At 33.4% G+C, this 14173-nt stretch overlaps 1 protein-coding gene across 2 annotated transcripts in view; it reads left to right on the top strand.

Annotated features, from left to right (window-relative positions):
* CUL2 (cullin 2) overlaps nt 1-14173 on the top strand; it is an 85336-nt gene that overhangs the window by 56509 nt on the left and 14654 nt on the right. For both annotated transcript variants that reach the window (XM_074324690.1, XM_019741741.2), the window contains exons 8-16: nt 26-136; nt 3016-3178; nt 5798-5922; nt 7614-7721; nt 10370-10429; nt 11458-11586; nt 11697-11783; nt 12306-12458; nt 12743-12820. In XM_074324690.1, coding sequence (XP_074180791.1) covers nt 26-136; nt 3016-3178; nt 5798-5922; nt 7614-7721; nt 10370-10429; nt 11458-11586; nt 11697-11783; nt 12306-12458; nt 12743-12820 — 1014 coding nt within the window. The remainder of the gene's footprint in view (nt 1-25; nt 137-3015; nt 3179-5797; nt 5923-7613; nt 7722-10369; nt 10430-11457; nt 11587-11696; nt 11784-12305; nt 12459-12742; nt 12821-14173) is intronic.

The following is a 14173-nucleotide window of genomic DNA, read 5'->3' on the forward strand; positions in this document are numbered from 1 at the left end:
ATATGATTTTAATTGCTTTATTTAGTTTTATCAGGAAATCTTTGAGTCTCCCTTTCTGACTGAAACAGGAGAGTATTACAAACAAGAAGCTTCAAATTTATTACAAGAATCAAACTGCTCACAGTACATGGAAAAGGTAAGTAAGAAAACATATTAAATACATCATCCATTATATGTCAAACATAAATTTATTTAACTTTAGTTTTCTTAGTTAATATACTTTTTGGTGGAAAAGTTTCATCATTACTCTGAGTTACAATGTACAACACCTATAGATAAATCATTGTTCTTACTATAGCATTTTCCATGAGAAAAAGTGCTGTTTCAGTTTTCATCATGGCTGATGCTTTTTGGTAAATACTGATTACTTGACTTGCTTACCTTTAAAATTAATATAGATTCGCATTCTCGGCAAAATAATAAACTATATTTTATGCTTCGTGGATATGTTTAGGGAATAAGATAAGTATAGAAGCTAAGTGGTTGGATTTTTATCTTTCTTCCTTTAAAATGGAAGAAAAAGTAAGGAAAAATGTAATAACTCTAGATACTTGGATAGGTCACTCTTTTGGTCTGTTAAGTTTTCGGAAGGCTGAGAAAGATTTTAATTTCTCCACAAGAAATTTTAATCATTAAACCAGCACATACTGATTACCATATTTAAAATTCCACATGTATTTTCTCAATAAAAGAATAGTCATGTTATAAATTCAGCCATCGTACACGATATATTAGAAATTTTAATGAGGTTTTTTAATCTGCAGTACTGGATTTCAAGCATTTTATTACAGGATGATTTGTTTAGCCAAGAAAGATAAAATGTAAGTAGACTAGCTATAGTATGCCTGCATAGAACATGCGTCAAGAAACCTCAGTACTTACTGACACACTGTTAGATATTTCGTAAAGCTCAGGTCTAGAAGTCTGAGCTGTTTAATTCTCCTCCTGCTGTTGTCACTAATTAGCTCTGGCACCTTGAGTAAGTCATCCAGGACATTTTTCTCCATCTGTTCAGAGCAGGTTACACTTAAGTCAGTGGTTCTCAGCTCTTAGCCCTTTTTGCTTCTGAGACTCATGTTAAAGATTCTAGATCCAATCCTGAAAAGTGCTCACAGTGATCAGTGATACATATACTCCTTGTATCTGACTCTCAAAAGGAGGCCCTCGGCAAAAATATTGTCTGGTTCCACTTACATGAAATACGTAGAATAGGCAAATTTATAGAGACAGAAAGTAGATTAGAGGTTATTGGGAGGGAGAATGGGGAGCTGTTGTTTAATGGTTATAGAGTTTTTGTTTGGTGTGATGGAAAAGTATTGCAAATAGTTATACATTTAACTATTATAAATGTATAATTCATTAATTATACCACTCAATTATACATTTAATAATAGTTAAAATGGCAAATTTTATGTTACATACATTTGATCACAATTTTAAAAACACTAATAATGTAATACACCAAAAACCATTGAATTGTGTACTTTGAGTGAGTCAAATGATACGTAAATTACATCTCAAAATGGTAAAAGGAGGACTATGGAAATTATGTTTGGAAAATAACGTTTATAAGAGTGGTTCATTTAATTAACTGACTAATTAATGTAGCCTTCCTACTCCCTTTCTGTATCTTTCCTCTAATTTTGGCTTGTTCCCCTAGCTACAGTGGTTTTTAGTTATTTGAAGCCCTGCATTGAGATACTCCAGCTTCATTTACCTTCCCTGGATATGTGCCCCACACCCCAGCCTCACCCCCCACCCAGTTACCATCATTTTATTTTTTTCCTTTTCTCATCCTCCCTTACCTCCCTCAGGCCCTCACTCTTCCCGTTGCATTCAGTTAATCCATAAACAGCTTCAAGTCACAGTATGCTATAAATGACTAATCCTTTTAAGAATTGTTTTTATTTTAAAAGAAACACTTGTTGACCAAAATGACTTTCTTAGTTGATGAACTAGTGCTGAATACCTATCCTTGCCCCCTTCTTGCCCATCTTTGGTTTCTGTGACTTTGCTTTGAGCTCCTGGCTCCACAAAGTAGTACAGTGGGAAAGATAGGTCTGTGTGTCTCTCCTCAGTCTTCAGCCTCATTTTCATCAAAAATATCTGAGAGGTATTCAGGAGTGATGTGTTATCTCCCCTCTCAACATCATCTTCCCTCCCAGCATTACCTTCTTACACCCAAGCAAACTCAGCAGCACTTCCCAAAGGCTTAAATGCACACAGTTCCCTGGGACAAGTGAAGTTCAGAAACTCTAGTTACGTAGCTTTGTGTTACAGAATATTTTCAAAGCCTAAACATCTGTATGTGTATCTGCTATGCTGGCATGATTTTCACTGCAAATGTAGTTTATTTTGAGGTAGAAATTAGCCAAATTCTCTGGCTGTTATCTTTATTAGTTCTTGTCTATGTTATGTTAACCAGTGTATTGTTTGTATCTGAGTGCTTTTTATATAAGATTAGCTTTAATAAATGTCTTGATTGAGATATTTAACTATGACTAAATATATTTTGACTTTCAAAAATTTTAATGAAATCTTTATTATGATTGTTAACTCTCATGTACATACCATTTACATGGTATAAGAAGAGGAACCAATGTAAAATAATTACATTAATCTACTTGATTGTTAATGTAAATTATTTTTTAGATTAATAGTTAAATATTCATAAAGTGACCACCTGTTTTGGTTTTTAATAAATCTACCCTCTTTTCCTGTTGCATGTAAGGTTGTCTATATAATAGGATGACTAGGGTCAGTAAATGAAGACAAAATGCAAACCATGTAACTTTAGTTCTTGTTCATAAGACTGGTGAAATGTCGGTGATAGCTAGAAGCTTAAATAAAAATTTGAAATGATTTATGGAATGTGGGTTTAAATTGGTTATATAATCCTTATTTGTTGCCTGGCCATGTTTAACTGAGCCATGAAAATTAGGCTACCTACGTTACTTACTGATATTATAGTGTTTTCTCATAATAGTTTATGACTGTAAGAATATATTTCTAAAGGTTCTAGGTAGATTAAAAGATGAAGAAATTCGATGTCGAAAATACTTGAACCCAAGTTCATATACTAAAGTGATTCATGAATGTCAGCAACGAATGGTAGCAGACCACTTACAGTTTTTACATGCAGAATGTCATAATATCATTCGACAAGAGAAAAAAAATGGTAAGTGATATGAAACATAAATGTGAATTAAATTATAAAACCACTTTTTACATAGTCTTCAAGTTACCTTAGATTTCAAGTATATTTTAGTAATAGTCTCTAAAATATTCAGTATGCCTTTTTACAGATTATTAATAATCTATTTTAAAAGACTTTTGGAAAAGTATATTTTCAAAGTATATTCTAAAGTCAAAAGAAAAACTGGGAAAATGTGTTTGCACAGTTTTATGAACACAAGGGCTAATTTCGTTAATACATTAAGAGTTCTAATAAATAGGGAAAAGGCAAAGAATATGAATGGATTTTAAATATTTGGAGATACTCCGTCTCACTCAAAATGGTGAAATACAAAATAAAAATACAATGAGATGCTAGCGATAAGCAGTGAAAAATTTTTTTAGAAAAAAGAAATAGCATTAAGAATTTTCAAATACTGGGGAATAAAACTAACAAAATATGTGTCAGATTTATACAGAAAGCTAAACATTGTTGAAAACAACATTGATTTATAGATCCAGGGTGATCGACTCAAAACCGGTGCTTTTTATTTTTATTTTTGTTTTTTTAATCCTGAAAGCTATACTCTTAGACTAAAAATAGTCAAGACGATGTTGAAGACCACGATGGGAAGACTGCGAGATAGCATGACTTACCATAAAACCACAGTAATGAAGACAGTCAGGCACTGGTGCAAGGATAAACAAATAGTCCAGTGGAATAAAATAGCCTAGAAATAACCCATGTGATGTAGGTACTTGATTTTAAACAAAGGGGACTCTGCAGAGCAGTGGGTGAAAGATAGTCTTTTCAACACATAGTACCGAGTCCACTGGATATTCATTTGGAAAACAAAGTGAAATTTGATCTCTACCTCAGACACCATATACAAAATCAATCCAGTCGTTGTACACTTTTGATCTAAATGTAAAGCAGTAACACCTCTAGAAGATAATGTAGAGTAACTTCATGACCTTGAGGTAGGGAAAGCTATTTTAAATAAGACACAAAAGGTACTAACCACAAAGGAAAGATTGGCCAAGTGGGCTGCATTAAGATTAAGAACTTTGGATCATCAAGAGATAGTCATGGGGTAATAATATATTTGCAATGACTGAAAAAAGTTTATGTCCAAAATATAAAATAGTCAAGAAATTTGAACAGGTAAAGCAGAGTAGAGGATATCCTAATGGCCAATAAGCATGTAAAAAGGCACTCAAGCTCATTAAAATGGGGCAGTGCAAATTAAAACCATACTAAGATATCAATACTTACTCACATTTTGATATAAAATTTAAAAACTGGAAATAGTAAGTGTTGGGAAGCACGTGGAATAGTGGGAATTTGGTATACACTGGACTGAGAGAGTATAAATTGATGTAACTTGGAAAAACTGACATTAACTGCTTCCATTGAATATATGCATATCTTATGATCCAGCCATTCCTCTCCCAGATATATTATCCCTCACCAAAAATGCATGCACGTATGTACAAAAAGACACGTACAAGAATGTTAACGGCAGCATTATTTGTAATAGCCCCAAACTGGAAACAACTCAAATGTCCAATAACGGTAGAATGCATAAGGACAATATATTCATACGATGGAATGTTATAGAAGAGTGAAAATGAACAAATTACATCTACATACGACTTACATATGTGAACCTTATAAACATGTTGAATGAAAAAAACTAAACATGAAAGAATTGTATGATTCCACTTTTATAAATAGTTCAAAACAGGCAAAACTAATCTGTGGTTTAGTACTTATGACAGTGATTACCTTTGCAGAAGAGCAAGAGGAGTAGTGATTGGGAAGAGGTGTGAAGGGGACTTCTAGGTGTAGGTAATGTCTGTTTCTTACCCTGGGCGGTGATTACATGGTTGTGTGTGTGTGTGTTCACTTGTGATAGTTCATTGAGATATACACTTTTGGTTTATACACTTTTCTGTATGTATGTTATGCTTCAATAAAAAGTTTATAAACCACTGCACTGAGACATCATTTTTCACCTTTCAGTGGCAAAGATCAAAACATTTAATAACACATTGTTGGCAAGGAGCTCCTGCTGTTGGGAGCTCTGTTTAGAAGGATCATTCTAGAAGAATAAACTTTGACACAGCAATCCCACTTCTAGGGATTTATACTGTAGACATTCTTGTCCATATACATGACTATTAATTGTAACATTGTAATATTAAGAGATTGAAAACCAAATTTCCATCAATTGTTAAGTAATTGTAATATAGCCATACAATGCAGTGCTGTACAGTTGTAAATATGAGGAAACGCTCTATGGACTGATACAAAAAGATCTCTAAGTTAAAATGTTTTATTTTGTAGTTGCAAATGATACATAAAATACACTGCACTATTTATATAAAAAAGGGGCAGAAGGAAGAATTTGTATATTTGCTTGAATGTGCATGAAATAACTTTGAAAAGATATTAAACAACCACAGTATTGCTTTCCAATGGGGAGGAGGACGGGGTGGTTGGGAGGCAGGTGTGGGGACTTTGTCTTATAATTTCGTATTTTGAAACATATATTACCGAATATATTAAAAATATTGTTGAACTATTTGGAAATTTAATAATCAAATTTTTCCCCCCCAGACATGGCAAATATGTATGTCTTACTCCGTGCTGTGTCCACTGGTTTACCTCATATGATTCAGGAGCTGCAAAATCATATCCATGATGAGGGCCTTAGAGCAACCAGTAATCTTACTCAGGAAAATGTGAGTTAATTTAAGGAACTGGAAATTTTTTCTCTTAATCAGGTTATCATGGAGTTGGGTTTTCTTAATGTACTGTTTTAAACAATGAATGAAAAGTCCTACCGTGCCAATAAATGAAACGTCTTGATTAAAATGTTTTAAACCTAGAGTTTCTTGGACACATTTTGCAATTATCAGATTGTTAGAAAGTCATTGTGAGATAGGCTTCTTCTTAGTTACACTGATAGCATGTTTCCCCGAAAATAAGACCAGGTCTTATATTAAGTTGTGCTCCAGAAGATGCATTAATGCTTTTGTTCAGGGGATGTCATCCTGAAAAATCATGCTAGGGCTTATTTTCCGGTTTGGTCTTATTTTTGGGGAAACACGGTGTGTTCATTTAGCAATTGTTAATTAACCTCATAGAAAAATATGTTTGCTGTTTCAAAATAATTGTGTTTCTATGTAACTGGCATTAATAGTTAGTTGTTGTGGACTTGATCAATGGTAATATAGACAACTTGCAATTTGCTTTCTTTATATATGCTCTGAATTTGCTAGCCGAGGAAGCAAGTTTAGATGAAAACAATCTTCCCTAAATATACGCTTGCTACCCAAAATACCCAGCAGTCACCCACATGTGCCTAATACCCATCTTTCTTAAGAGTTCCCTGCCAATCAAATGACTATAACAAGGCATCTTTCCTATCCAAGTGTGTTCCTGTCATCAAATCTTGTTGGACCGTCTTCCTTGTTTTCACTAGTGATGGTTGATGAATAGACTAGACATGACATGAAATGTTGCTTCTCTTTCTGAGGTAGAGCTATTTGCTTGTCATCTATAATGCAGCAATCTGTATATAGACATCATTGTACAGGGCATTTATTAGATGTTCATCACCTTCATTGTAGATTTATTTGTCTTTGGCAAAAAATGCTTAGACTTTATGTCCTGCCACAGTAATGTATGTTTTCTGTTTTTGTTAAACTGTTAGTTTATATCAGTTAGGTTTATTAGTCTGTGTTTTTATTAGGTTTATTATTTTATATGATTTGTTTAATAGTTTCAAGGTGTTAAATGACATTGGGCGTAGAGGCGTAGAGTTTGGTGTCAAGGATTGGGACATAGAAATACAAGAGAATGCGTTTGTAGTAGACTCAAGTAATTTTAGCTCACTTCATTAAGTCTTAGTACTAACTTCATAGTTAGCACCATTAAGAGTGAAAACTCACTTTTGCACTACTAAGTGTTTCTTTTGTCTGAGATGTGGGAAACTGAGACCCCAGCTCCAGGGGTCTCAGTTTCCTCAGATACTGGCTTTTGAACTCTGATCTCTCTCTCTCTCAGCCTTCAGTGGCTTTGAAGGCGATTTTTGTTTATATAATCCTCTATGAAAGTGAGAGGCCTGGTGGTTTCAGAGATTGTATCTTGTTACCTATCCTTAAGATATGGTATTTCAACACCAGAGAAAAGTGTGTTTTTAGTGGGTTCTTCTGGCAGACGACAGTCCTGCATTTCTGGTGTTGAGTAACAGCCAATTTCAACATCAAAGTTTTAGATTTTTAAGACTATTTTAGCTTAAATTATTTTTTGAGGGTGTATGATGTGTAACATTAATTTGCTTGGGGAAAACTTTACCCTTAATAACTATAATAAGCCTAATTATATCCTTGAACTTCTTAAAATGTGTTTTTGTACTTTATATTTCTAGATGCCAACACTATTTGTGGAATCAGTTTTGGAAGTACATGGTAAATTTGTTCAACTTATCAACACTGTTTTGAATGGTGATCAGCATTTTATGAGTGCACTGGATAAGGTAACTTTATGTATAAATATATATATATGTGTATATATATACATATATATGTGTATATATGTGTGTGTGTGTATATATTTTTATGCATATATATATGTATATGTATCTGCAGCTACTTCTTGACATACAATGGGGTTAAGCCCCGGTAAACCCATTGTTAGTTTAAAATACCATAAGTCAAAAATACATTCAATACACCTAAACTACTGAATGAACATCAAAGCTTAGCCAAGCCTACTTAAATGTGCTCAGGACACTTACATTAGCTTATAGTTAAGCAAAATCATGTCACACAATGAATACACTGTAGAGTATCAGTTGTTTACCTTCGTGGTGGTGTGCCTGCCTGGGGAGCTGGGGCTCGCTGCCACTGCCCAGCATCACAAGAGAGTATTGTACCACATATCACTAGCCCTGGAAAAGACCACAATACAAAATTCCAAGGACAGTTTCTCTTGAATGTGTATTGTTTTATTACCATTGTAAATGCAAAAAATTGCAAGTTGACCATCTTAAGTCTGGGAGTGTGTGTGTGTGTGTGTGTGTGTGTATGTATGTATGTATATATATATATATGGTTGACCCTTAAACAACTCAGGGGTTAAGGATGCCAATACCCCTCCCCTGCCGTCGAAAATCCATGTATAACTTTTGACTCCCCCAAAACTTCACTACTAATACTACCAGAATTTTACTGACAGCATGAACAGTCGATTAATGCATATTTTGTGTTACATGTATATATACTGTATTCTCATAATAAAGTAAGCTAGAGAAAAGAAAATGTCATTAAGAAAATCATAAGGAAAAGACATTTACAGTATTTGTTGAAAAAATTCTGGGTATAAGTGGACTCATGTAATTCAAACCTGTGTTCAAGGGTCAACTGTAATTCTTTTATTTATTCTTTTGTTTTTAATTAAAAAATTTTTCAATTACAGTTGACATTCAATATTGTATTAGTTTCAGGTGTACAGCATAGCAGTTAGACAGTTATATAACTTACAAAGTGATCCCCTGATTAGTTTAGTACCCACCTGACACCATACATAGGTCTTACAATATTATTGACTATATTCCCAAAGCTGTACTATTTTGTAACTATTAATTTGTACTTCTTAATCTCTTCACCTTTTTCACCTAGTCCCCCAACCCCCCTCTGGCAGCCATAAGTTTGTTCTCTGTATCTTTGAGTCTGTTTCTGTTTTGTTTGTTCATTTATTTTGTTCTTTAAATTCCACATATAAGTAAAATCATATGGTGTTTGTCTTTCTCTGGCTTATTTCACTTAGCGTAATGCACTCTAGGTCCATCTAAGTTTTCACAAATGGCAAGATTCCATTCTCTTTTATGGCTAAGTATATATATATATATATGTACCACCTCTTTATCCATTCGTTCACTGATGGACACTCCATATCTTGGCTGTTGTAAATGATGCTGCAGTGAACAGGTGGATGTACATGTTCCTTCAAAGTAGTATTTTGAGTTTCTTCCGATAAATACCCAGAAGTAGAATTATGGGATCCTTCTTTGTCTCTTGTTATAGCCAGATGTTGTGGGGACTCTTCCTGTCAGTGGTGCTCCGGACTGGGGAACCCAGTGTGTGGCTGGGACCCGTCACTCTGCAGTGGGGTCAATTCTGGAATCAAACAGGTCTACGTTAGAACCCTACTTGCTAAGCCCGATATTTTCCCTTGTAAAGTGGGGTAATCACAGCATACTTCTCCAGCTGATCTATTCCTCCCGACTCTTAACTGCCACAGAGTGTGGGATCAGCCCATGTCACGTTTCTGCCCCTCCTACCACTCTCAAAATGGCTGCTGCTTTATATCCTTAATTATAGGAGCTTTGTTCAGTTAGTCTTAGGTGGTTCTCAAGGGTGGTGGTTCTGTAATTCAGTTGTAATTTTGATGTGGTTATGGGAGACGGCGAGCATAGCATTTATTTATTCTGGCATCTTGACTAGAAGCTTACTCATTCTTTAAGGCAGTTTCAGAATGGGGCCTTCTAATTATGAGATTTCTAATCTAGACGTGGAGATTAACCTTAACTAATTTAAATGTGAAAATCAGGATAGTATTAATATAACTTTTAAATTAATAACTGAATACTTAAATTGAATGCTTGAATTATGGGAATTGAATTTCCCATGATCATGAAATATAAGGGGAATTGTTAATAAACTAGTATGGTCTGAAAAAAACATGTATAATTTTAATATTCTTTATTGCTGATTTTTTTCTTTGAATGTAGTACTTAGGCTATATTGAATGATATTTGAAAGAAAAATAAATATTTTACAAACTTTTGAATTTTTGTATACTTTAAAGGAAAATTGCTTACATGGTTGTTACAAGATTTTAAAAAGGGTAGTCTTATTTTACCTGTGTTCAAATATAAGTTATGAGTTATAAAGAATAGCTTTTAGTGGCAACAGGATGTATAATTGTTCTATAATTATCATGAAGGATACAGTAGAAGAGTTTACTCTGTGTTAGATATGAAAACAAAATTAACAAGCTACCACCAAAATGCTGTATTTTATGTGGGGTAATTTATGGACATACAGATTAGAGCATATATTGAACCAACTGTACTTTTACCCTATTACTGGTGTTTAATTATTGGCCTGTTTTCTTTTTTAGGCCCTTACATCAGTTGTAAATTATAGAGAACCCAAGTCTGTTTGCAAAGCTCCTGAATTGGTAAGTTTGATGATTGCTTAAAAGTAATCTTTTGAAACATCACTCTTAGAATATGAAACCTGAGGAGATTGTCACATTAATTTGTTTTTGTAGCATTTTTTAGAAAAAATACATGAAATTGTTAAAAATAAAAACGATTATCAACATCATACTGGCATTTAAGGAATGCAGTAGGCCACATACTATAGCTTTTCCTTAAGAAATAACTGAAGGAGAAAACATTCCATTTTATAAAGTTTGGGTTTTAAAGAATGTCTGCTCTCAAATAATTTGCATTACTTCTCATAGAGGTTTTATCTGAAATCTAAAGGAAATTTGATGATAAATTTTTGGTAACCATGAAAGGAAACTTGATTTCAAGGTTGTTGTAAGAATAAAAAAAAATACTTGTTTAATGTCAAAAATTATAGAACTGCCCAAAATTCATCTAGGTGTTCTTTTGAAACTTATATTACTTATAGCAGTACTTTATTCATCGTTAAATGTTGATTAGATTTTTGACTTGTTCATAGTTTTTTTTTTTTTAATTAAAATTTATTGGGGTGGCAATCATTGGTAAAATTACATAGGTTTCAGGTATACAATTCTGTAATACATTATCTATATATCACATTGTGTGTTCACTACCCAGAGTCAGTTCTCCTTCCACCACATATATTTGATCCTTTTTACCCTCATCTACCATCCCCTTGCCCCTCTTACCCTCTGGTAACCCCTAAACTATTGTCTGTCTATGAGTTTTTAGTTTATTTGTTTGTTTTGTTCCTTTGTTGCTTTCAGTTATATCTATATCTATATCTATATCTATATCTATATCTATATCTATATATATATATATTTTTTAATTTGCCTTATGACATACATTTTAAGTTCTTTAGTGCATGTTCATGATTTGTAAAACATAAGCTTTAGGATGGCAGAGATGCTGTCCATTGATCTGATTTTGTACTATTGTCATTTTGCCTCCTTTGAGGCATGATATATACAGAAGGGCCCTTTATAAGATTTACTGTCAATTTCTATTTGAGCTTGCTAAGTACTGTGACAACTTACTAAAGAAATCAGCGAAGGGGATGACTGAGAATGAAGTGGAAGACAAACTCACCAGCTTCATTACTGTTTTCAAATATATTGATGATAAGGATGTTTTTCAAAAGGTAAGTTGTGAATAGAGAGGTTTTATTTGTGTTTTAGTCAGCTTTGATTTATTTTTGAACTTTAAATCATTAGAAAGGAAGTAATCTTTAGAAATATTTTGTTAATATAGTTCTACGCAAGAATGCTGGCGAAACGTTTAATTCACGGGTTATCTATGTCTATGGATTCTGAAGAAGCCATGATCAATAAATTAAAGGTAATGTAAGCCTTTGATGTGATAATGTTCTAGAAATTATTTCACTAGCACATAAAGAGGTTCATTGCAGCATTATATGTAATAAGAAGAAATAATAATTCATCAAAAGGTGACTGCTTAAATGTATAATGGTATATATGTATAGTGGGATATGCAAATACTGTATTAAAAGGACAAATCTCTCCATATATATTGATATAGACTCATCCACAAGATAAACAGTGTTAATTTTACAAAAGGTTTATTCCTTTAAATATTCCTTTAAATACAAGTTTTGTAGTGCAGTTGAATTTGTTTGGTTTTGCATCATTTTGGCTTACATATTGATGAGAGAAGTAGTAGCTAATTCATATTTATCCTGAGTTATTCAATAGTTGATAATTTTTCAGTATAGCAGACTTGAATCTAATATGCAGACCTTTGACTATAGACCTAGCAATAGCAACACGTTCGTATTAATCAGTAAGTTTATTGTTTTTCTTTTTAAATTGTATATTTTTTAAAACTTTTTTTTTTTTACAGCAAGCCTGTGGTTATGAGTTTACCAGCAAGCTACATCGGATGTATACAGATATGAGTGTCAGTGCTGATCTCAACAATAAGTTCAACAATTTTATCAAAAATCAAGACACAGTTATAGATTTGGGAATTAGTTTTCAAATATATGTTCTACAGGTATGACTGTTTTATTGTGGGCATTTGCTAATAATTTCAAATACTCTGATACAAAGGATTCATAAATGGATGGATTACGTGCCTTTCAATGAATGGATTGTAGCTTCTAAAGTTATATATTACATTGATTTGGAATAAAATGGGCCATGATAGTAATGCTGGTGGGTTTTATCAACGGTTTGAGGAAAGAAGAAGGGTGCTTTCGTTGCTTAAATCATTTTACAAATATTTACTTTCAAGTTAGGTGTTTATTTAACTTTTTTATTTTACCTTTTTTCTTCTAGGCTGGCGCTTGGCCTCTTACTCAGGCTCCTTCATCTACATTTGCGATTCCCCAGGAATTGGAAAAAAGTGTACAGATGGTAAGTTTGCAGGAAATATATTAGAAGATATAAGGAATTTTAATAATTTAAATAATTTCATGTTATGTCACTTCAAATATTTTTCCAAAGTCTTAGTGGCTTGTGTGATATAAAAGTGTATTTACAAACTATAGTTGACCTACCTTGTAGGAAGAATGTAATTTATAGTTACTAATAGTAAATAAAACTGAAGTACTAAGAGTGTCTGTCATACAGTTCTTTGTCAGTGTGCCTCTTACTCTTAGTAAATCTGTCAACTCTTAAGTTTTAAGTTATAAAAATTTTGATATTAGAAGAATGTTTAGAACCTAAATACTTAAAACAATCATTTTCTAATTTTTTATTTGAATTTTGAGTTATTTTTATACCTCATTTATCCCTTGTAGTAGTTTTTTTTATTTCTGGGCTGTAATTTAGGTAAATATATGTGGAATATGAAATAATCTAGAAAAATGGATTGAATTTGGAAACTTCAAGTAAAAATTGCCTTAAAGTGTGACTGAATAGAAACCTAAGAGTTCTGGAGGCTGGAAGTCTGAGATCGGGGTACCATGTGCCAGGGCCCTCTTCAGGTCACAGACTTGTTTCCTCACATGGTGGAAGTGGCTAGGGAGCTTTGTGGGGTCCATTTTATAGTAGCAGTGTTCTCATTCATGAGGGCTCCACCGTCGTGATTTGAATCACCTCCCAAAGCCCCCACCTCCTAATACCATCAGGTTGGGCATTAGGATTTCATCATATGAATATGGGAGAACACAAACATTCAGACCATAACACTCTAATTCACTCATTTATACAATTTCAGTAGTTTTCAGTATATTCACAGAGTTGTACAACCATCACCACAATTAATTTTAGAACATTTTTATTACGCCAAAATCACTCCAGAAGAAATCCTCTATGCATTCGTAGTCACTCCCCGTTTTCCCCCAACTCCCTCCCCACTCCACCCAGCCCTAAGCAATCTATAGATTTGCCTGTTCTGGACATGTCGTATGGAGTCATATCATATGAGGTCTTTTGTGACTCACTTCACTCACTTAACATAATTTCAAGCAAGGTTCATCCTTGTTGTAGCATATATCAGTAGGTCATTCCTTTTTATTGCCACATAAAGTTCCATTATATTCCACTGTATGGGTACACCACATTTTATTTATCCATTCATCAGTTGATAGACAATTTGGGTTGTTTCCACCTTTTTGGTATATGAGTAATGCTGCTGTGAACATTCATATACAAGTTTTTGAGTAGACACGTTTTCATGTCTCTTTAAACTGACTCTTTGTGATTCTCTAACTCACCAAAAAAACATCTTATTTCTTGATTGGATGGAAGTTTGGGTAGCATTTT

Source organism: Rhinolophus sinicus, linkage group LG02 (genome assembly GCF_036562045.2).
Source record: "Rhinolophus sinicus isolate RSC01 linkage group LG02, ASM3656204v1, whole genome shotgun sequence".
Taxonomy (NCBI): domain Eukaryota; kingdom Metazoa; phylum Chordata; class Mammalia; order Chiroptera; family Rhinolophidae; genus Rhinolophus; species Rhinolophus sinicus.